Here is a 26140-nt window from a genome sequence, read left to right on the forward strand (position 1 = left end):
TACACTGTGCAAGCCTTTTAAATACATTGTCTCATTTAACGCTCACAGCAACCCTTCCAATGAGGAAGGTGCTGTTATTCTCATTTTACAGATGGGTACTCTGAAATTTAGAGAGGTTACCTAACTTGACCAACAGCTAGTAAGTCATGGAGGTGGGATTTGAGCAAAGATGTGATTCCAGACCCATCCTCTTAACATTTACACCATGCTGTTGTGACTCAAGACAACTTAGTTCCCTTTTCCTTGAATCTTGGGAGTATTTAATCTTGAGAGTTAATTGGATTTTTAACACCCTCTCAGTAGGTATATGATATAAGCTCTTCAAATGAATCTGGACACTAGTATATCCATGAGGTTGCCATCTTATGTATATTTTTACAGAACATAGCCTTTCTTTGATGCTTGACCAAAGATTATTGGAACAGGATTCTGAGTAGGCTTTTAACACTGTATGTTTGATTCTTGAACTGACTTCGATGGTGTGCCCCACTGTTTGAGCCCAAGGTTACTTTATGGGATAGTGTAGACTGTTATTTTCAATTCTTCCTTTGGCAGTCAGGATCAGTTCCCATCTCAACAGTTTCTCCTTTTACCTAGGACCAGTTATTACTCCCATTAACTGGACTCAGACTCTTCCTAGTAGTCTGCAAACTCTGCAGGCAGCAATTAAATCCTTTTAGCTTTCCACACCAAGCACAGTGCCTGAATTCTTACCTTGAATGTTGTAGGAGTTTAACAAATGGCTTATTAGTTTAATTAATTATAAGTGAGACTTCTAGATAAGTTGTGTCTTATGAGCTTCTAATTGTTTCTTCTGCAGCAGTAACTGGAAAATGGAATTTCCCAAAAGCAGTGCTTTATCTTAGTTAATGTGTTAGAGAGAGACTTTGTCATGATGATATAAAATTTTGATTAAATGAAACAGCAGTTTATTTCTCTTGTACAAGTGACCCACATAAAGTACCATTTATGAAATGGAAAAACAATTGGGAAGAAAAGTTTTCTCAAAGTATTATAACCAAGGCACAGTATAGTTTTAAAATGATTTATACTTTATATACAGGCCTTGCTCAGTTAATGTATTCAGTTATTAGGCATTAAGAAATGTTGAGTGAGGAATGAGGTTATGAAATATATATGCAAACATGAATGTAGAAAGAAACGGTATAGTTTGAATAAGTTAATGCTGCTCTGCAAAACCTAATGTTCTTTTTGCCCTTTATTCATTTAGTAACTGGGCCATTTCCCCTAGTATATTAATTATGGCCTACCAGTGAGTGAAAATTTTTGAGCTCCTACGTTAAATCATTTTAGGACATTGGGAGTGGGAGTTAGCAAATCGTTGCTTAAGAGAACCAAATAATAAGCTGGTAAGGGTAAATGCAACTTACTAAAGGGCCCAACATAAAAACAAATAGCTTATGCAGTGGCGTATCTTAATGCAGTGTTTGATCTTTATGTACCCAGCTGCCTCAGATTCTAGGTCTAGTTCAAATGGCCACTGCAAACCCATCTGCCTTTATGAAAAATGCCCTTCCTTCAGTAAAACATTTTGAGTATGTTATTCACAACTTGAACAATCCTACATCCAGGCCTGAAGAAAGTGGGAATATGGATGGGTGTGCCCCCTTGTCTTGTTTGGTGATTCTGAACTTCAATCTTGTAAGGAGGGAAAGAAAGAGGGGGTGGAAATGAGGGTTGGAAATGAGGGTGGAAATGAGGGTTGGAGAGCACTGGCTTTGGGATTTAATCAACAGCATCTAGCTTCAGTTCACCCAAATGGTACTCCATAAATCAAACTTATTTTTATTTTTTATTTTTTTATCTTTAGTTATTATGAACACATAGTGCATATTTATGGGGTGTATGTGATATTTTGATACAAGGCATACAATGCGTAATGATCAGATCAGGGTAGTTGGGCTGTCAATCACCTCAAGCATTTATCATTTCTTTATGTTAAGAGCATTCCCATTCCACATTTTTAGGTATTTTGAAATATATAATACATTATCGTTAATTATAGTTGCCCTCTTGTGCTACCGAACACTAGGTCTTATTTTTTCTATATAACTAATGCAGTTTTAAATAACTATATTTTCATACCCACTAACCATTCATTTTTTATCCCTCCTTCCCCCTACCATTCTCAATCTCTGGCAACCATCATTCTACTCTCTACCTCCATGAAATCTACTTATTTTTACCTCCCACATATGAGTAAGAACAGGTGATATTTGTCTTATTGTTCCTGGCATATTTCATTTAACATAATGACCTCCAATTCCATCCATGTTGCTACAAATGACAAGATTTCATTCTTTTTATGGCTAAATAATATCCCATTGTGTATATATACCGTGTTTTCTTTATCCATTCATCCCTTGATCAACACTTAGGTTGATTCCCTATCTCGGCTATTGTGAATAGTGCTGCAGTAAACATGGGAATGCAGATTTCTCTTTAATGTACTGATTTCCTTCCTTTTGGGTATATGCTCCACAGCAGCATTGCTAGATTATATGATAGATTTTTAGTTTTTTGAGGAACCTCCAAACTGTTCTCCATAGTGGCTGTATTAATTTACTTTCCCACCAACAGTATACAAGCGTTCCCCTTTCTCCATATCCTTGCCAGCATTTGTTATTGCCTTTTTGATAAAACCATTTTAACTTAGGTAAAATGGTATCTTGTGGTTTTGGTTCACATTTCTCTGGTGATTAGTAATGATTAGTGATCATTTTTTCATATAATTGCTGGCCATTGTATGACTTGTTTTGAGAAATGTATCTTTTGATCTTTTGCCTATTTTTTAATTAGATCATTTGGGTGTTTTTCCTACTGAGTTGTTTGAACTCCTTATATATTCTGATTGTTAATCCCCTTTCAGATGGGTAGTTTGCAAATATTTTCTCCCATTCTGTGGGTTGTCTCTTCGTTTTGTTGATTGCTTCCTTTTCTGTGCAGAAGCTTTTTGGCTTGACATGATCCCATTTGTCCATTTTTGCTTTGTTTATCTGTGCTTTTGAGGTCTTACTTAAGAAATCTTTGCCCAGACCAATGTTCTGGAGTGTTTCCCCAATGTTTTCTTTTAGTAGTTTTATAGTTTCATGTCATAGATTTAAGTGTTTAATCCATATTGATTTGATTTTTGTGTATGGTAAGAGATAAGCATCTAGTTTCATTCTTCTACGTATGAATATCCAGTTTTTCCAGCACCACGTATTGAAGAGACTGTCCTTTCCACAATGTATGTTCTTGGTGTTTTTATCAGAAATGAGTTGGCTGTAAATGCATGGATTTAAATCTGGATTCTCTATTCTTTTCCATTGGTCTTTGCATCTGTTTTTATGCCAGAACCATGCTGTTTTAGTTATGGTAGCTTTGTAGTATAATTTAAAGTCAGGTAATGCAATGATTCCAGCTTTGTTCTTTTTGCTCAGGATTGCTTTGACTATTCTGGGTCTTTTGTAGTTCCTTATAAATTTTAGATTTTTTTTTTTATTTCTGTGAAGAATGTCATTAGTATTTTTATAGAGATTGCATCTGTAGATTGCTTTGGGTAATTTGGGCAGTTTAATAATATTTATTTTTGCAGTCCGTGAACTTGGAATGTCTTTCCCTTTTCTGTGTCCTCTTCAGTTCTTTCACCAGTGTTTTTGTAGTTTCATTCTAAAGATTTTTTCACTCCTTTGATTAAGTTTATACCTAGGTATTTTATTTTAGCTGTCGTGAATGGGATTACTTTCTTGGTTTCTACTTCAAATTGTTCACTGTTGGCATATAGAAATGATGCTGATTTTTATATATTGATTTTGTTCCCTATAATGTTACTGAATTTATCATTTGATGCAATACCTACATTCTATTAAGAATCACTCAAAACTGCTGCTGAGAGGGCATGCTGTCTTGTTTCAGCCTGGTTTTGCAGGGTTGGGATGTGGGGGCCCATAACCCTGGCAGGAGTAACCCTGTGTGTATACCCACACACATGCCCTGAGGTCAGGGCTCACAGACCACTAGCAAGGCATATGTCCTCCCTACCCCAGCCCCCATTAGTCTATCCTGTGTGGTATAGAAAATGAGAAGTTGAGTCTCGTAGAGTCTAAGACAGGTACTCAGATGTGCCGGTGAATGTGCATATGCCTAGTTCTTCCAAACATATGCATCTTACTGATGCCAGTGTGAATTTACATGGCAGAGAACCTTCCCTATTGCTTTAGGTTTTGACACAGAGACCCATTACCTCTTTTCCTGCCATCGTACACATTCTCATGTAACTTCACACGTATCTATTTTGTGAATGCAGCACCTCTTTTCCCAGCTATGATACTCTTATGCTACCCTAGATCCAATTTATATAGAAGTATGCAGCATTAAGTACTCAGAATAATACGGTGTTTCCATATTTAAATGTTTAAAGTAGAATCTTGAGCTTTTTTTCACATTTTACTTAATTTTTTTTTATACTTCTGGTTTTCTAAATGGAATGTAACAATACATTCAGACCACATATTATACAGTGTAAAAACATGTATTAGTTATCCATTCTCAAATGGTGAAGTTAGAAATATATAGTCGCTTGAATCTGAACAAAAAGCAGTATAGGCTTTAAGGCTCTGAGTCTAAACAGGACTTGCTGTTATGAGCTAGGAGGTAGGAGAGGCTTTCTTATGTTAGCACTGTTCCAGAGTCTTAGTTGGGAGTGAGTTCAAAGCCTCTAATGACCTCAGTCTCCCACAAAAATACAAACCCTAATGTAAGATTAATCTTCTGATTAGTGTTACATCTGATTGGAAAGACTAATCCAATGAGCTTTCATTTAAGAAATGTGATTTTAGTGACATAAATATATATTGGGAATGTAATTTCATCATGAGGTTGTTCACCTAGTTTTTGTTTTTAAATTTTGCATTATGGAATGTTTCGAACATATACAAAATTAGAATAAGATAATGAACATGCCACGTTATCCAGTTTCAACAGTTGTTAACATTTTGTCAATCGTGTTTTATTTAAAGCTGCCCCCCTTTTTTTCTTTGTCTCATAGTATTTTAAAGTAAAATTCAGACATCTCGTCAATTCATCTGTAAATATTTTAGCATTTATTTCTAACTTGTAACGCCCTTTTAAACAAAACCATGCCATGTCGTACCTATAAAATTAGTAATTTCTTAATATCCAGTATTCTCCCATATTAAAATTTCACTGATTGTCCCAAAAATGTCTTTTTATAGATTATTCAAATTAGAATTCATATAAGGTTCATACATTTTATGTCTTGTTTATATCTCTTTGGTCTCTTTTTCTCTATATAAATATTGATATTTTAATTTTTCTTTAGATTTACTTATAATTTATTAAGGGAGTTAAATGGAAGAATTGGTACCAAAATTACTGCCTTAGATTTTATCTTTAAATCATTAATCTACATTATTTATATTTTCAGATCCATACATACTTAATGCTGAAATGTGAAGGGCTGGGAAAAAAGAAAAGATTGGGCCTTTTTTGTTGTAATTCAAAAACAATCATGATTGATTTTTATTATTCCAATGCAGAAACCAAATGCAGAAATTTGGCCCCCTCCCTATTTGAGTTCAAGTATGTCTATACTAAATTACACTTTAAGCTATATTATAATTTGACCTAATTATCACTTCAATTATGATTACAAATTTTGTAAATAGTGATTCTTCACTTCTGGAATTTTTTTACATTTTGCCTTTCAGATTTGGGGTTTGTATTTCAGTGTAGTAAATTTAAGTGTTTTCTTTTCTTTCTTTTTTTTTTTTTTTTGAGACAGAGTCTCGCTCTGTCACCCAGGCTAGAGTAGTGCAGTAGCGTGGTCTTGTCTCACTGCAAGCTCCGCCTCCCGGGTTTACGCCATTCTCCTGCCTCAGCCTTCCGAGTAGCTGGGACTACAGGTGCCCACCACCATGCCCGATTTAATTGTTTTCTTACCAAACATGAGTGAGTTTTCTTACCAAACATCTTCTCTACTGTTACCAATTAACATACCTAAATGGCTTGTTGGTCCATTTGATGGTATTCCTATTGAGTTCAATCTGATGTCTCAGAAACATTTTTCCTTGTAAAAATAGTTGAATCATATATTTGCTTCTTTTTTAATACGTATTTTGCTATTCTACCAGGTTGGTGCATTATTTTCTTTCAACATTGTAGGAAGACAGAAAAGAATTTCTTCTTCCACTATAATTTTAACAATACCAATTCTTGATTTAAATTGTGCAGTACTGCTAAAATGCCTCAAATTTTTACCATTTCTTTTTATAAACTCTCAATCTTGTGATATCTTTCCTTTCTTAGGATATGAACGAGACTGCCAAACAAGAAGATATTTTGGAATCCACAACAGATGCTGCAGAATGGAGCCTAGAAGTGGAACGTGTACTACCGCAACTGAAAGTCACGATTAGGACTGACAATAAGGTATCAAAGAGGGAACACATTTTCTTAAAAAAAAAAAAATGTTATAAGGAAACTTCAGGGTTGGGGTACTCCCAATTATAAAAATTATTAAAGAAGGGCAGTAGGATTCAGTTTTCAGCATTTTGTCTTAATAAGGATTTAACAAATTGTTGTTAAATAACTAAATAATGTAATGTGGTCCAAAAAGCAAAGCAAAGATCTTTAAAAGAGTGATTTGGAAGACATCATATTTGCCTAGTGTTGAGGGGTATTTTCTCAGATTTTCTGGGAAATCATATTATGTTTAGATGACTAGGAATTCCATGACCATACCAACTGATTAGAGTTATAAGATGGTTTAGAGCTCTGCTGCATGGCAAAACAGAAAGCAGCCTGGAAGTGGTCTTAGGTAATCTATTCAATACATGTGATTAAAAATAAAATGCTGGCCACGTGCCATGGCTCACGTTTGTAATCCCAACGCTTTGGGAGGCCGAGGTGGGCAAATCATTAGGTCAGGAATTTGAGACCAGCCTGGCCAACGTAGTGAAACCCTGTCTCTACTAAAAATACAAAAATTAGCTGGGCATGGTGGCACGTGCCTGTAATCCCAGCTACTCAGGAGGCTGAGGCAGGAGAATCGCTTGAACCCGGGAGGCAGAGGTTGCAGTGAGCCAAGATTGCACCACTGCACTCCAGCCTGGATGACAGAGCGAGACTCCATCTCTAAATAAATAAATAAAATGTTAAGAAAATAATCAAGAAGTCATATTTAATAAGATTTGGGGATTAGACCAGATTAACTCACCCATTGTATCAAGTTTCTACTTCCTTTCTAGTTACAATTTGATAAATACTGTTGTATTAGTTCATTTTCATACTGCTATAAAGAACTGCCCAAGACTGGGTAATTTTTAAAGGAGAGGTATAATTGACTCATAGTTCAGCATGGCTGGGGAGAGAGGCCTTAGGAAACTTACAATCATGGCAGAAGGCCAAGGGGAAGCAAGGCATCTTCTTTACAAGGCCACAGGAAGGAGAAGAAGTGAGCAGGGGAAATGCCAGACAGTTATAAAACCATCAGATCTCGTGAGAACTCACTCACTTTCACAGGAACCCCATGGGGAAACCATACCCATAATCCAATCACTTCCCACCAGGTTCCTCCCTTAACACTTGGGGATTACAATTCAAGATGAGATTTGGGTGGGGACACAAAGCTAAACCATATAATTCTGCCCCGACTTCTCCCAAATTTCATGTCCTTACATTTCAAAACACAATCGTGCCTTCCCGACAGTCCCCCAAAGTCTTAACTCATTCCAGCATTAACCCCAAAAGTCCAAGTCCAAAGACAAGGTTAATCTGAGACAAGGCAAGTCCCTTCCGCCTAGTAGCCTGTAAAATCAGGCTTTGAACTGCACAGGTCCACTTACAGGCAGACTTCCCAATGAACGTTACAACCAGTATGCCTGCTGTTCTTCGTCCTCTTCCACCTCCTCTTCCTCTTCTGCCTGCCTCTGCCACCTCTGAGACAGCAAGACCAATCACTCCTCTTACTCCACATGAAGAGAATGAGGATAAAGATCTTTTTAGTGATCCACTTCCACTTAATGAATAGTAAATATATATTTTCTTTCTTATGGTTTTCCTAATAACATTTTCTTTAGTTTACTTTGTTGTAAGAATGCAGTATATAATACATATAACATAAGGAATACGTGTTATTTATATTATCAGTATCATTTCTAGTCAAAAGTAAGCTGTTAGTAGTTAAATTTTTGAGGAGTCAAAACTTATACATGGATTTTCTACTGCACAAAGTGATCGGTGCCACTAACGGCCAACCTCTGCGTTGTTCAAGGGTCAACTGTAATGACTTCAGAATAAGTTAATAGGTAACTAGGCAATAGTATTCTAGTAGTAGTGTAAATATCTCTACAAAACGGGCTAAAGAGACATCTAGATAAAAAACTGAAGGAGGATTTTCATCCTTGGAGGAGGTTGGACATAAGCCCCCAGCATTATGGAACAAGGTTCTAGATAAGCTTATCACTCTGAAAATGTGATCCTGTGTCTGCTTCCCCCCCCAAAAAAAAAAAAATCTCAGAAACATTGTTTTCAGAATGCCTTAGAAGCTAATTTATTCTTAGAATGTCTGAATTTGAGCTTGTACAACTGTGTCTCAGAGCAGGTAGGAAGTAAGCTAGACTCCTAGAGCAGTCCCAGTATAGGGCGAGAGCAACAGAGGTCTTACTACACTGTGAACAGCTGTAGAACAAACTCTATTCAAGGTAAGTGGACAAATCCTGTAGTCCATTTACCTACTTGTTATAGAGGACAACTATTAACTGATTGCATTGCAGGTGAATTCTTTGTATAGCTCTCATATCTAAAAATATATTAATAAGAATTTCTTCTTCACTGATTAAGTGAAATCTTCTGGAAGTCTTCATTTGCAAAAATGTGATTTCTGATTTTTTGGTTTTGTCAGAACAAATTCTTTTCATAAAATTAAAAGTCACTATTATTGTGATTCTGGTTAGAATGATGTGTTAAAATAATTGTATAGTTGGAAACTCTCAAGTACAGCTTTATCCCACAAGGAAGCAAGTTTAATTTGCTTACTTTCAAGCTAAGTAAACTCTGGAAGTCAGACATCTCATTTAAAGTCTAATAGGGATTTTTTAGATTGCGGTTATTGATTTTTGCATTAATAGTAGTAACTTAAGAATATAAATGTAACTGCTAACACACACTCTTCTACAAAACTATGTGCAGGTCAAATTCTATAACAGACCAGTATTGCCATCATCAAAATCCTGAGTTTTTAAATAATCAATGTCCTCCTGATTTGAGGAAGAATTAACGAGTTGAAAGTTGGACCCTTATTCTCATGCCATTCTGTAGGCCTTAATCTTATGAGGATATACTCTGTCAAATTAATCATAAAATTAAGTTTTATGGCCAGCATTCCAAAATATCAGATAAAGGTTTTTTTCATTATTTTTTAGAATATGTAGATATCATTTTGAATTGAGATCTTTGTGGTAAAAACTACTGACCAAAGTCATATTTGATTGCTTTTTTAGAATTCTTCTTTAGATGGTTTGATCTTTGTGTCTAGTATTTTACAAACTTTTCTTTCTTTTAAGTCTTTCAGATATAGTAATTGGGAAATACACCTGTAGGGTCAGGTGAATTCCTTATTTAGTTTATTTAAAAATAAATGTATATACTGGCTTGAGAAAATAAGGAGCTAATGCAAAGTTTCTTATGTCTCAGAAATAAAAATAAACCATCTGGTTACATATGAACTCTCTTCTCACAGACTCATTCTCCTCCAGAAGAGGTGGACTCCAGCTCCTTCTCCATTCCTCACTCTATCAAAATCAAATAGAACACTTAGACACAGGAAGGGGAATATCACACACTGGGGCCTGTTGTGGGGTCGGAGGAGGGGGGAGGGACAGCATTAGGAGATATACCTAATGTAAACGACGAGTTAATGGGTGCAGCAAACCAACATGGCACATGTATACATATGTAACAAACCTGCACGTTGTGCACATGTACCCTGAAACTTAAAGTATAAAAAAAAAAAAAAAAAAAAAAAAAAAAAAACAACAACTTTCTTTTCCCTTTGGCCAAAATAATAACCTTTCACTCAACATAGGCTATCTAGGACATCTAGAGATTTCACCTGTGTGTTTTAAAGAAAAGAAATGTATTATTTTGGGGTCAGTGTGTTTTACTCATCGGTGTTGGATCAATTTTGAAGTGGTTTAGAGATGAGAGAGACAAGTAGTAAAGGACCTCTGTTATTTAAATTTGGTAGTAAATAAGTCCCATATTTATTTGGCTCTGGATCAAATATGTGTTTTGCTTTTTTCTCTCACACTTTTTTTTTTTTAATCAGGCAGCTTTCTGAGCCGTGGTAGGCTCAGACACTCCCTTTTTTAACTTACATGAAAACAAGTTTAATTAATTAGAGAAGTAAAGAAACAAAATCATGGCTACTCCTTAGGCAGAGCAGTCTTCTCTCACACATTTATTCTTTTTATGCGTCCTAGCAGGAAATTACAGGAAAGTAAATCTCCTTCTCTATTCTTTTTATGTATTTCAATGTATGTGCTTTGATGAGCTCTTATCATATACCAATATTTTATTTTGTATATTCGCCATAATATTGCAACAAGGTTTTTATTGCTAAACTAGCTTATCCCTATTGTCTGGCACCACTTGCTACTATTGCCAGTTCTCAAAGAATGCAAACTAATTTTAATATTAGCTTAAACAGAATACAATTAGGAAAGTAAATGTTGCCAAGAATACAAATAATATGCTTCACAGCTGAAGATAAAGAATTTTTGTTATATGCTGATTTGAATGGACCATATTAGTGGTTCATTTTTCTGGCATTGATTATAATGTTCCTGGTAATTACAGTTGACCCTTGAACAACATGAAGGTTAGGGATGCCAACCCCTGTGCATTTTAACTTTTGACTCTTCAGAACTTACCTACTAAAAGCTTACTGTTGGCTGGACACCTTACTAATAACATACACAATTAACAGATATTTTGTATGTTATATGTATTATATTCTGTATTCTTACAATAAAATAAGCTAGAGAAAAGAAAATGTTAAAAAAATCATAAGGAGGAGAAAATATATTTACTATTCATTAAGTGGAAGTGGATCATCATAAAGGTCTTCATCTCCATTGTCTTCGCATTGAGAAGGCTGAGGAAGGAGGAGGGACTAGAGGAGGAGTTGGTCTTGCTGTCTCAGGGGTGGCAGAGGCAGAAGAAGTGGAGGAAGAGGAAGGGGAGGCAGGAGAGGCAAGCACACTGGTATAACTTTATGGAAATGCATTCTAATTTCTGGCTTTTTTTGCTTTTTCATTTCTTTAAAAACGTTTCTGTATGTTACCAATTCTTCCACAATTTGGTTTAATTTTTCATTGAAGGGTCCACGTTACAAAATAAGTCCAAAGTAGTCTTGAATAATCAGAGCCCTTCGGCCAGATTGTCCAGTATCAAATTTGTTTTCTGGTACTACTTCTTCTTCGCCTTCCTCCTCATTGTTTGGCACGGTTTGGAAGCACTTATCTCCATCAAGTCATCTATTAATTCTCTGGTATGTTTATTAACTCTTGAATTTCTCCAAAATCCATTTGAAACCTGTTATCCCCACCAACATTTTTTTTTTTTTGGCATAGCCACAGTCTCTTTCATGATTTCCTTGATTGTCTCTGTCATAAATCCCGTGAAGTCCTGCACAACATCTGGCACAGTTTTCTTCAGCAGGAATTTGTTTTAGACTTGATGGCTTTTACAGCTTTTTCTATATCTTCATTGATACAATCCTTCCAGACTTTTACGATGTTCTCTCTTTTGCGGATCCACAGTGTTGACAATTCTTTCCATAGAGTACTATGTTGTAATAAGACTTAAAGGTCCTTATGACCCCCGATCTACTAGCTGAATTGGAGATGTTGTGTTTGGGGGCAACTAGACCACTTCAGTGCCTTCGATGTTGAACTCATGGGGTTCTGGGTAACCAGGGGCATGGTCCAATATCAAAAAACTTTAAAGGGCAGTCCCTTACTAACAAGGTACTTCCAGACTTCAGGGATAAATCATCGATGGAACCAGTCCAGAAAAGGGGTTCTCAATGTCTAGGCCCTTTTCTTGCACAACTAAAAGACTGGCAGCTGGTGATTATCTCTTCCTGTCAAGGCTCAGGGGTTAGCAGTTTATAAATAAGGGCAGTCCTAATCATAAACCCAACTATATTTGCATAAAATAGTAGAATTAGCTTATCCCTTCCTGCTTTAAATCCTAGTGCTGGCAGGGGAATCGCTTGAACCCAGGAGGGGGAGGTTGCGATGAGCTGAGATTGTGCCATTGCTCTCCAGCCTGGGCAACGAGCGAAACTCCACCTCAAAAAAAAAAAAAAAAAAAAAAAATCCTAGTGCTCACATCTCTTACTAATAAATGTCTTTGTGGCACTTTTTCTTTTTCATAACAGGGCACTTTAGTCTGCATTAAAAACCTGTTTAGGCAGATATCTTTTCTCCACAGTGATATTCTTAATGGCACCTAGGAACTCATCTTCTGCCGTTTAGTCATCAGAAGCTGAGTCTCCTGTTATCTTGACACTTCTTAAAGCCAAACCTCTTTCAAAAATTATCAAACCATCCTTTGCTGGCATCAGATTCTCCAGCTTTAGATAGTTCACCCTCCTTTTGCTTTAAATTGTCATATAATAACTTCATTTTTTCTTGAATCATAATGGAGGCTGTATGTTTTTCTTATAGAAATCCTACACCCACACAAAAGCTGCATTTTCAGTATAAGAGAAAAAGTATTTTGCAAAAAGTGAAAAGTTTTTGTGCCTGCTGTCATAGCTGCAGTGATGGCTTCCTGAATTTTCTTTTTTTACAATGGTTCTTAGGCTGGATTCATTTATCTGGAAATGACAGGCATCCTCAGCTGCAGACCTCAATCTGCAGTACATATCAAGCAATTCATCTCTTTATTGTAATGTCAGGACTTTTCACTACTTCTTGGGAGCACTTCCAGCATTGCAAGTGACATTTGTATGGGTCCCATGGTGTTATTCAGGGTTTATGCTAAACATGAAAAATACTTGAAGATATTGCACTAAACATGAAAAGTACATGAAAACCTCAAGAAATAACTTTTTACTGTGATACACAATTTACTATAGAGACTAACTGCTCACTTGGACGTGATTAATCTCAAACATTTTAAGCAATATTCGCAACACTTGAGCTCATCACACTAGTAAGAGGTAGCTACAAAATTATTATAGTAGTACAGATTGTACTACAGTTAATTTTATACACTTATGATTTAATACTGCATATCTACCTTTGTTTACATTTCTGTCAACTGCAAATAGTGCCACATACAGTCTGTGTTTGTGTGCATAAATTTTGGTAAACTTTCACTTTTTATAATTTTTTTTGTATATTTATGGTAGTAAATAACATTGACTACTATCTATGTATATTTTATGTGTTTATAACATACCTTTTTCTTAATTTTTTCAATATCTTAGCCTATGTGGTTCATCTGCAAGTTTTTTCAAATTGTTGCAAATCTCTAGAAAATTTTTGTGTATATTTATTGAAAAAAATCTGCATATAAGTGGACCCATGGAGTTCAAACCAGTGTTGTTCAAGGGACAGCTGCACTTCTAGGGTGGTTATGTATCCAGAGAACAATTCAGATCTGCCTCAAGTTGGAATAATGTGTCTAAAGATGCAGCCAGAAGTTCTGCTAAGAGAGTAAAAATCAGCCAAATCCTAGCTCATGCCACTTTATTAATGCCTCAGTTATGACCTAATGAGTATGGCTCAGGAGTCCATTTCTTAGAAACTGACTGTCTGAGGATGCCTAAACTAGAGTAGTACTTTAGGACAATTATTGAAGGATAATATTTTCCTACATAATTAAAAAATTTTAAATTCCTTATAGTAACATATAAACTTTTTAAATTTTTAAATGAATCAATTGAAAGTTGCTGAGTTGAACATAACAGTAGTTGAAGCCGAGCTGCCAAAGAATTCTCCATGTTCCATATTTCTGGAGAAATAGAAAAGGTGAATGCATATTCATATAAATTTTTACTTTCTATAATTTTGATTAATTTTAAATTGCTAAAGAAATATTTAATGCTGTTTCTTGAGGAATAATAGTCTATCTTTTTGAGTTTTTACTATAAAAAGCAAACCTTGGACTTTGTTAAAATAAATGGAGACCACCCAAGTGAGACCAAGCAAAGGCTATTTATTCAGAGCTTACTGTATAGCAAGGGAGTTAGCCACCGTCATGTGTGTTTGGCAAAGACTCAAAAGCAGGTAGGGAAATTTAAATGATTTTTAGTGGAAAAAAGGGAAGATTTACTATATGTTCAGATATGGCTGGTAATCTTCAGGTGGGCTAAACTAGAAGCAGGGTATAACATGTGACTGGCTGGTTAAGGGAGGGGAGGATATTTGGCTTTGTCTGGTTGGTCCTACATTGGAAGTGGGTGGCACGCAAAAGTGGGGAAGCCAGCAGTCGTTGATTAAACCCTGTTCGGGGCTGATTGCTACAGAGGCTGTGGTTTTGCTTCCTGGTCTGGCTGCTGCAGATTGTGGGTCAGAGTTATATATTTGTATATGAGCTGGCTGTTGTCTGTTGTTTATTTGTACAATTAGTGTCTCAACTTCATGTATTAACCAAAAGGAAAGTGGCTTCTAAAATCATCTATTAGTCTTCATCAAGAGCATGATTTTTTTCAAGGCAAGTTTTTTTAATCACAATGGAAACCAAATAATCATTAATAATATTTATTCTTGTTCTCTAGAAATAAGGAAGAGCAGAAAGTGTGAAATCAGTTTTCAACTAAACCCTACTTAGGCCCTTTTCTTCAATTATGCAGTACTTATTACTAAACGATTGTGCATTATAGTGATTTAATATTAGGTATTTAATGCAATGAAAAAATGTTCTAACATGCTTTAATGCCCTGTGGATATTGTAATTAGAATTTTGATTAATGACTTAAGTAGATTTTTTCCAAATTATAATTAAATATTTCTTACTTTGTTGTTTTAAAAGATAGTTGGGTAGGTATCCCCTTCATTCCACCAAAATGTCTCTAGTATTAATAATTATGTAAATCTTCAGATTCATTACGAGAAATTTAGGTGAAGAGATTATTTTTAAAAGGCCTTGGAAGTATTACAGCATGTGTTTCTAATTATCTCAAACCTTTGATTTACTGAACTGCTTTTTTTAATACTTACCTATTCATTTAGTGTCTGACTTAGAGTGCAGTTGTAAAAAGAACCTTAAACTTTAAATTTCAACTCCAAGCCATTGGATTTTGTTTTAACATAAATAAACTGTATAAGCGTTGCCTTGAGTGATTCACAGCAGGAAACATTTCTGGAAGAGTCATTGTGCAAAGGATGGAATCATTGCAATAGTCTTGAGCCCCCTGGGCCTCTCTAGTCACAGTGAGAGCCAAAACCTGAGAGGGAGAAGAGAGGCCTCCTTTAATCAGCAGGTAGAATTCCATTTGAATGAACCTGGAGGGACCACAGAATTGCTATATTAGATCTAAGTCTCTTAGAATTGGAAGCCAAATCCTGCAGAAATTTACAGTGGTAGGCTTTCTCATATTATAGACAAATCTGTATCCTCTAGAAACAATAGAAGATTTTTTCCCCCTCATTCCAAAGCAGTGGAGAGAGTAACTTGATTTGACCTTCTGCCATGGATGCAGTATAAGTGGGTATTAATAAAATTTAGCTTCTCTAAATATTTTTGACCTGCAGGGATTTATAAATTGTTATAATTTAGGAATAAAGAGTCTTTGTTAAGACTTATACTCTGGTTGTTAGTTAGGATATATTGATAGGATTCTTGCATCCATGAGCAAAAACATATAATCTGTGGCCTAGAGTATGGGAATACGTTTTATGTATATAATCGTTATTAAAATGGGACTCGGCCTGTTATTTGAATAATGGAGAAACTACAGTTATAATTCTTACAGATTTTCTGGTAGACCTTCTGTTGAGAAATATTCACGTAATTTAAAGAAAAACAAGGTGCCAAATAAAAAAAATTAGCTTTTACAATTACCAGTAACAAATGTAAATACAGGTGGCAATAAGTCGGTCTCCATGTGGCTCGATGCAGGAATAATAGCTCCAATTACTGTCACAAATGTTTGTAATTGTATCTATTGCTGCCAGACAATAAATGCTTTTTAATATAGTAAGGCCATAAATGTACATGCTGCTGTTGTTTAAACAAAATACAATTTTCAGCAAATTTATCCTTGAAACACCTGCTATAATCAAAAAGAGGTGAATGCTATTAAAATAAACTGCCTAAATTAACTAGACACACATACATTTTTAGAGCAGCTTGTATGATTACTCAACTGCCATGACGTCTCAGAGAATGAGGGGAACTATTCACCGATGGACTTTTACAGACAAGCTTTCTTTAAGAGAGACTACATAAAACAGAATGTTGTTTTGGGCTGTTGTATTTTTAAACAAGTGTTATTTTGTGGACTTAAAGTTGTATTGCAAGGTCAGCTGTTTGTTTCATGTGGATCCTGGACAGATATCAGAGTTATGGGAATATTGTGCTTAAAATTATACATGTAAAAATACAGTAAAGGGGTGGAGAAAAATCCAGCTCTTCTTAAGCAACTAAAAAAGATTTTTAGTTGCTTCTGTCATAGTCTTGTTGAACATTCAGGATATTCTGTGTTTAAAGATAGTTGATGATGCCTTCCTTCCTGTTTACCCTGAGTGTGATAAATGTTTCAACTGGATCAGAGAAAGGTTCCGTTTATCACAAGTTGAAATAAGAGAATGATTGTTTTTGCTTTAGAGATTACCATCAGTTGTAACTAAAGAGCATCAACAGTGGTAGCAGATTTTAAGGAAATAACCAATAGACTTCATGTTATATAAATACTGCAGAGGGAAGTTGCTAACGCCTCCTGCTGGTATACCTCAACTAGACATTTGTGATTGAAAGCAGTGAATTAATACACCACATTGATTATAATTAAAATTTCTAGACTACCTAAATATTTTATTATTGCAAAGAATGATTTGTTTTTTAAAATTACTTAATATGAACTATGAATTGAAGCATAAAGCCTTTGTCATATGGACCTTCTTATAAAATGTACTTTTTATTGGCTTGACTCATTTTTCTAATCAATTATATTAGAGTAGTTTTATCACTGAGTTTTATTAAAAATTTCTTAATATTCTAACAAATTTTACCCCTATGGTTTTTATCCCATTTATTTGATTTTGTTTCCTTCTACCAAGTAACGATTTCTGTTTCTTGGTTTTTCAAATATGCAGGAGTTAACTCTATTGTTTTTTAGAGTTTTTTTCAGCTGGGAGGAAGTGGGGAGTTTTATCAGTATGAGATCCAAGTTTTGGTTCATACATTCCTGAAGTTGGGAGTACTACTGGGGTCACCTGTTCTGGTGTTCCACTGCGGTTACTCAGCATCTTATAAAATAATTAAATTCTGATTTGGCCTCTGGGTGTTCCCACATTCTCACAGAGGCCTGATTCACTCCCTGTCTGACTTGCCAAATCTCTTCTCTTTGCTTGTAACTCCTTCTAAAGCCTAGAAACTCTCACTCAGAAGATTGATGTGGCCATATGAAAGGAGTGTTAATGGAGTAAGCATAAATAATAGGTCTGAGTCAACATATGAACACTCTTTAGTAACAGATGGTAGTCTGTAAAGATAGTCTTTGAGCACGTTAGAAATGTAATTATTTCACTAAAAGGTATTATATTTAGAGATTATAGATCTCCAGTTTCAATTCTGTGATAGGTAGGTGTGAGAATACCAGTGATTATCATAGCCTTCCTTACCGATGATGTACGATGTTTTATTTTTCTCTACAATGAGATGAATTTCTAGAAAGCAGGAACATCCCTGAGGAAACACATATTTCCAGTGATCATGATTATTCCCACATTGCCTGCAGCAAATACACCGTAATATATACCACACACAGATACTTAACTCTTTTAAAGTAATGTGTGTAGTTCTTTAACACATAAAAATAAAAATTATGCTTTTACACCACAAGAGTGTACCATAGAAGACTTTAAGCTGCTGGCAATGGAAGAAAAAATGTCAGATTTAAAAATTTAGGAAAGCCACATTCTATAATTATCCTGCAACCTAATGGGCATTTTTCATTAGAAAAGTTATTCAGTCTCATTTCTAAAAAGTTATTTGAGTAGACAGTCTCACTGTCTTTTTTGCTCTTTCTCTCACACATATACACTCACATACACAAATAAATACACAAACAGGAGCAGTAATGAAACGAGAAACTCTGAGAATGAGAACAAGAAGAGATTGCAAATCTGCTTGTGCCAAGTGGCAAAAAGAGAATACAGATAATGTTATTTTATTAGGGAAGGGAGGATTTTCTGTGGAGGAAAGAAATATGCTGCTCATATCCTTGCAGAAAGCATGATAATTTATAGATTTTTGTCTGAGAAGTATTTCCTAGAATAAATTTAGATATGTGCACCTCCTTCTATCACAGTATTTTCCTTGCCCCTTTTACTTAATCTGATTTTCTGCCATTCAGATTTGCAAAGAATTGTTGACCCTAGATGAGTTTTTAGACATGTCACAGGAAATCTCAAGACTTGTCACTTTTGGAATATAGCTCTCACTTGGCCCTACCTTTCTACCACTGCAACTAAAATTAAAAATCTAATAACTGAGTCTCTCCCTGTGGTTGAAATAGAGATTTGTTATCCAGATCCCCCAGGGCCTTGCTGCCCAGCCACAGAAAGTGTGGTCAGCAGACAGCCTCTAGCTCTCCACTCTTTCAGTGGCAGATTTGCCTAACTCAAGGTCTCATCCTTCCTGCATCTGAGTATATGTGAGTTATTTCCAGTTTGGGACTATTATACATAATGCTGCTATGAAAATTCTTCTATATGTGTTTTAGCATATAGAAGAATTTTCATAGCAGCATTATGTACACATTTCTACTGGAATGTACACATTTCTACTGGAATTTCTGCTAGGAGTGGAATTGCTAGGTCATGATGTATGTATGTGATCAGCTGTACTAGACCCTGCCAAATACATTTTGAAAGTGGTTAAAAAAAATTATATTCCTGCCAGCACCGTATGAAGTTCCAATTGCTTCACATCTTTGTCAACATTCAGTAGTGTTTTAATCTTTTTTATTTTAATCATCGTGGTAGGTATGTTATGATATCTCATTGTCATTTTAATTTGCATTTCCCGGTTGACTTATGAGGTTGAGCCACTTTTTCATAAGCTTATTTAGCTTTTGGATATCTTCTTTTGTGTTTAGCCATCGGGCCATCTGCTTTTCCTTTTGATTTATAGAAGTTCTTTATATATTCAGGATATGAATCCCTTGTCAGATACGTGTACTGCAAACATCTACTCTCGCTCTCCATTTCCTTTTTGTATTATGATAAACAGTGACTTAATTTTAATATACTCAAAATGATTTTTTTGGGAGGGAACAAGTATGGCTAATACTTATGTTTTAAGAAATCTTTGCTTACCCCAATATTATGAAGATATTCTCAGACTGTTTTCCTTTTTAAGCTTTATTGTTTTGCCCTTCAGAAGACTTGCAGTCCATCTAAGTTTGATTCTTGTGTATGGTTGTGAGATAGAACTCAAGACTTACTTGGTTTTCATATGTTTACGCAACTGACCCAGATAGTTTACTGAAAAGGTTATTCTTTCACCAGTACACTGCTTTGTCATAAATCAAGTGAGCATGTATGTGTGGGTCTGTATCTGGACTCTATTTTATCACTTTAGTCTCTTTGTTGTTATTTGATACTATTGAAAATGGTTTCTTTTAAATATATTTTGTTTATTTGTTGCTGGTATCTAGAAATACAATTTTTTATGTATATCTGTATCTAGCTGTGTGTGTGTGTGTTTGTGTGTGTGTGACTTGCTAAATTCACTTTAAACAGTAGGCCTGTAAGTTATTTTGCCTTTTCTGATTTATAATTATGTCATTCGCAAATAACATCAGTCGTCTTTCTGTGAGCCTTTTGTCTTTTTGCTTTCTCTTGCCTGCTATACTGGTTAAGAACTGTAGTCTTATTTTGGGTGTAAGTGATGTTATCAGGGAGAGTGCTTCCAGTATTTCAGTTTCACCATTAAGTATGATATTATCTTTATGTCTTTTAGAAATATCCTGTAGTAAATTAGGGAAGTTCCCTTGTCTTCCTTGTTTGCCAAGAGGTTTTGTCATGAAAGGACATTAAATTTTTTTTTCAAATAATTTTTTTCTTCATCTATTGAAATGGTTATACAATTTATCTCCTGTCCCCCCACCCCCGCCTTGTGTTGAATTATATTGATTGATTATTTTGGTGTTAAACTAACCTTGCATTTTGGAATAAATGCAACTTGATTATGATATATTATCCTCCTTACATATCACTGGGTTTGATTTGCTAATATTTTAAGACTTTTATGTCTGTAATTACAAAAGGTATTGATCTGTAATTTTTGTTTTTAGGGATCTTTGTCAGGTTTGGGTATAATGTTATGCAGGTCTCATAAAACAAGTTGGCAGTTGCTCTCTATTTTTTTCTATTGTATGGTAGAGTTTGTGTAAGGTTGTTAATTATTTGTTAAATGTTTAGGAAGATAAGCCATCTGGGGTCTGGATATTTTTTCTGATAACACTAATAATTACATATGTTTCTCCTAAGAATGTTTTCAATTCATTTTTATTGCACTATTAATATATGAATAATCTTCTTGTAATAACTCAAATACAAGTGAACTGAAGTCTCCCCTAACCATTATCCACTTAAAATTTTTAGGTATACTTTACTGCATTTTATCAAGGAAAATGATGTTATGATATAGTGGTCATTGCAACTTTGGGCTCTACCATAGATTGACCTGTGTGAGTTTACAGTCTACTTAAAAATAGCTAAGTGTCAATTTCCTCATCTTAGTAGACTTTTTTTTTTTTTTTACTTTTTTTTTTTTTTTATTATACTTTAGGGTTTTAGGGTACATGTGCACAATGTGCAGGTTTGTTACATATGTATCCATGTGCCATGTTGATTTCCTGCACCCATTAACTCGTCGTTTAGCATTAGGTGTATCTCCTAATGCTGTCCCTCCCCCCTCCCCCCACCCCACAACAGTCCCCGGAGTGTGATGTTCCCCTTCCTGTGTCCATGAGTTCTCATTGTTCAATTCCCACCTATGAGAGAGAACATGCGGTGTTTGGTTTTTTGTCCTTGCGATAGTTTACTGAGAATGATGTTTTCCAGTTTCATCCATGTCCCTACAAAGGACACGAACTCATCATTTTTTATGGCTGCATAGTATTCGTATGTTTATTGCGGCACTGTTCACAATAGCAAAGAGTTGGAACCAACCCAAATGTCCAACAACGATAGACTGGATTAAGAAAATGTGGCACATATACACCATGGAATACTATGCAGCCTTAGTAGACTTTTTAAGGGAATTATATGTGTTGATGTACCAGTAGTGCTCACCATAGTGCCTGACACATACTAAGCATTCCATGAATGTTAACATTATAATTATCATTATTAGATTTAAAAAGATCCCTGGAGGGATGTGATTGTTGAGGTACTACTCCATACCCAAGGAAGGAGAGAGAAAAATTTCTAAGTAACTAAAGTAGATACCACAAAAGAAACTGTACTGAAGCTTTATGCATTTTGTTTGAAGAAGAGTCCTATAAATCCTTCTTTGGGACTTATTTATCCTTGTTTTAGTGATGGTTCTAGCAAGGTTATTTTATCTGGATTGTCTGCAGAAGATTAGAAGCAGCAACCTTCCCTAGTGTTCATGCTTTAGCAAAACAACCAGGATAATAAACATTCATTTAATGTTCAAACTTTGAATTGAGAGTTAGGAGAATTTTTTGTGCTTCTTACTGAAATTGGGTGACAAAGAAAGGAAATGAAGGAGGCTGCTTGATGTAATAGAAAACCTGTAAGAGAGAGAAAGGATACTTGGTTTCCTATTCATTTTGTGATCGATGGTGTTAAAAAATCACACAACCTCAATTTGTTACCCAATCTGTGAAATGGAGGTATAGGATTTCTTTCTCATACATTAGAGTGATCTTGAAAATCTCTAGAGAAAGTGAATTCTGTGTTGAAACAATGTCCTGAGAAAAATGCAGATGTCTTAAATGGAGCCTGTAAGTGCCATTGTAAATAGTTTTATATTCACTAAAATAAAACTGCAAAACAGAACACTGAATTAAGGTTTCACCAGTAATTATAATGGAATTGTAATTACCATTATAATTGTGGGCAGTGAGAATAGAGAAGGGTAGAGTCAATGTCAGATAGAAGTAACGTTTTTTGATGGAAAGTGATTCAACGCACATCAGAGGCTTGGAGCTCTGCTCTTGCTTTTCTGCAGGGAGAAGCAAAAAGTGCGAATAGACCTCCATGAACTGCTACGGTCAGTTGTGGTCTGGCGAGGGTTTTTTCTGAGCATAGAAAAAAGCATCCCAGCACACGGGAAGGTGACGTCCATGCCTTTTTTCTATCAATAATTCTTTAGCACTATGCCTCTCCACTCACAAAGTCTAACTTTTTTTTTTTTTAAAGAGGGTTTGGTATTTTATAAGTTGTAAACTAATGAAACCGATACACAGATGTAAGTTCCATTTACCATCTCTAGCTCTAGCTCATGATTTAGTTTCTCTTTTTCCTGCAGTTTCAGAGAGAAGCTTTAAGCATTGAGTTGGAGATCTAGACAAAGAAAATGCCTCTGCATATGCAAAGGAAATCTTTCAGGTGTCATTGTGTTGAAGTAAAACCCAGAGATCCTTATAGTCTTGCGAGTCACCTTAACAGCTGCAGCTACATCTCATACTTTTTGACTTTATGGTGTACTGTGAATCACCATCTCCAGATACTTCATCACAGGTTTTCAGTTTCTAAAGAGGGAGGTAGATAATATTATAATTTAGTGCTAAAGAATTTGGAGCGGGGAGGGGATCTATGATTACAATGATACCTTTGCTATTTACCTAATAAATGATAGCATTATACATGTGATTTCATATGAGAGGATTTTGAAACATAGAAATTCTAAAGAAATGATATACTGTAGTATTAGTGTTCTCAATTCCATTGAGAGAGAAAATATGCAAAATTGAGTGAAATATTCATCTTCAATAGAGAGGAGAAATGATGCCTAATGAACATGTTAGAGCACTTTAGAATAGGTGACCAGTAGACCCCAGCAAGAACTTGATAAATAGCAAAAAGAATTCTTGGTTTACCTTATAAATTCTTTGGTAGTTTATTTTATCCCCCAAAAAAGCATTATGTAATATGTGGAAAATACAGTGTTTTGAGATTGCTTTCCATTTTTCAGACATAAAACTTTGCCAAAGTCAATTAGCCTATCTGATTCTTAGTTTTTCTCACTATAAAATACATATATGTAGTTAATTTTTCTGCATAACAAACAACTCCCAAATCACAGTGGCTTGCAATAACATATTTATTTTCACATACAATACATATCTGCTGATATCTGCTTCAGCTGCACCTCTGCTCCAGCTAGATCCTATGTTTCTTACTCTCAGACCCAGGCTGAAAGGATTGTCCCTATGTGGGGCATGCTTATTATTATCATGGCTGAAAGAAAGAGCAAGAGAGCAGGTGAATGGATGTTTCTGACAGCTTCTGCACAATCCTGGCATAAACCATGTCCACCATCATTCCACTGGCTAAAGAGAACCACATAGTCAAGGCCAGCATCAATGAAGCAGGAAAGTGTACTCATTCCACAACCAGCCAGCAAATCTCATAACCTTCTTAAATAGAAGGTAGAAGTGTAAGAAGAGATGACAATATCTACTTATCTCTCCAAACCTTTGGGAGTCTCAAATAAAGGAAGTCATATAAAAGTGCATTGTAATCTAATGGATTCTCTACTAATGTAAGAATTACTCTTATTGTTGAACAGTTCCTTTTAATGTTATTTATTTCAGGGATCCAGATAGATTTCAAGTCCTTACATATCATTAAAACCCATTTCTTCTTCTTCATTTTGACACAAACCTTTGTAAAGATTTTAACTATCTCAGTTGTGTTAATAGTTTTTCAAAAGATATATATTTTGCCTTTTTATATTCATGTTTTTAAAATGCCACAGTTATAATCATTTATATTTTTTTCCACTATAACTCTATTAAACCCCTTTCAAGAACTTCTTGGGCATCTAGAAGGTTTTTGTCTTTTTTTTTCCTGATAATTAAAGTAATAAAATTTCCTTGTAGGAAATTTAGAAAATTCTGGAATGGTAAAGAAGAAATTTAAAGGTACCCATATTCAAATCCCTGTCTTAAACACACACACACATACACACACACACACACACGTTCAAATATATGCAAATACTAATTTTTACTAAATTGGACACCTAATGAAAATACTCTTTTTGAGACTGTATTTTCCACTTTAATATATGTTGTTAGCATGCATGTTTGCTGTTCATTAAATATTTTTTGAGAACATGAATTTAACATTTTAATGTTTAATATTACTGTATATAATATAGTCTCTATATACATATATATGTATGTATATATATGTGTATATATATGTGTGTATATATGTGTATATATATATATATATATATACACACACAGAGTCCCTGACTTACCATGGTTCAACTTAACAATTTTTCGACTTTATAGTGGTGCAAAAGTGATATTCATTCAGTAGAAACTGTACTTTGAGCACCCAGACCTCCATTCTGGTTTTCAATTTCTGTACAACATTCAATAAATTACATGAGATATTCACTATTTTATTATAAAGTAGAGTTTGTGTTAGATGGTTTTGCCCAACTGAGGCTAATGTAAGCCTTTCAAGCACATTGAAGGTAAGCTAGGCTAAGCTATGATGTTCGGAAAGTTAGGTGTATTACATGCAGTTTTGACTGGATATTTTTAGCTTATGATGGGTGTATCAGGTTGTACCCCATCTTAAGTTGAGAAGCAATTTTAATTATGAAGCCCAATAATAAACCCACCCCCAACTTGAGAACTAGACCATTACCACCTGAAGTTAGCTGTGTGCTCCTCTGCTGCCGCCCTTTCCCACCCACAGTAATCACTATCCTCAAGTTTGTATACAGTGTCTTTTTTGGGTGTGTGTTTGCATATGTTTGTATCTCCAAACAGTGTATCATTGAGTTTTACTTGGTTTCCAGATTTATAAAAACAGTATCATACCACATTATTTTTAGCAGTGGAATGAATATTACAAAATTAAACTGTCCTTTGCTGTTAGATGTTTAGTTTTCTGCTGTTTTACTTTTATCAAGAACTTGTACATTAATCTTCGTGTATTCCCAATTATTTCTGTGAGAATAATTTCTAGAAGTTTGGGTAAGAATACTTTTTGACTTTAACTTTATATCAGGAATGTGTCCATCTAGAAGATTTTAATAAAACAAATATTCAGATTTGCCTCGCAGGTAATTACAAATCGTCACTGGCTCAACACTTTAATGGGCTTTATAAATACATGAATGTCCCAGTAGCTTATCAAACTTAAGTGCAAACACAAATTCCTAGTATTTTTGACTTCCCTAAAATCTATGCTGTTCTTGTCACACTGTAGTATTAATATCTTCTCAGTTCCTCAGGCTGGAAACCTTAAGGACACATTGTCTCTACTACCCCACCTTCACTTCAGTCACCCCATGCGGATACTTCACTTTAGTCAGTCTTCAAGTTTTGCTAGTTCTGCCTCTACAGTGTCCCTTGATGCATCCCTTCCTTTCTATTATCACAAGCACTGCTCTAATTCAGACGTGGCTAATCTATATCATGTGAACTATTAGCCTCCTAACTGGGTCCCTACCTGCCTTCAGTCTCTTGCCTTTCTAATCAGTCCTTTACTCTATTACTTTCTCAATACCCAAAGGACTATAAATCATGCTGCTATAAAGACACATGCACACGTATGTTTATTGCGGCACTATTCACAATAGCAAAGACTTGGAACCAACCCAAATGTCCAACAGTGATAGACTGGATTAAGAAAATGTGGCACATATACAC

At 35.1% G+C, this 26140-nt stretch overlaps 1 protein-coding gene across 1 annotated transcript in view; it reads left to right on the plus strand.

Annotated features, from left to right (window-relative positions):
- Nucleotides 1-26140, plus strand: part of IFT57 (intraflagellar transport 57) — a 61404-nt gene that overhangs the window by 24708 nt on the left and 10556 nt on the right. The window contains exon 6 of the mRNA XM_003261773.4: nucleotides 6331-6453. Within this exon, the coding sequence (XP_003261821.1) occupies nucleotides 6331-6453 (123 nt within the window). The remainder of the gene's footprint in view (nucleotides 1-6330; nucleotides 6454-26140) is intronic.

The sequence above is a fragment of the Nomascus leucogenys genome, chromosome 21 (genome assembly GCF_006542625.1).
Source record: "Nomascus leucogenys isolate Asia chromosome 21, Asia_NLE_v1, whole genome shotgun sequence".
Classification (NCBI taxonomy): Eukaryota; Metazoa; Chordata; class Mammalia; order Primates; family Hylobatidae; genus Nomascus; species Nomascus leucogenys.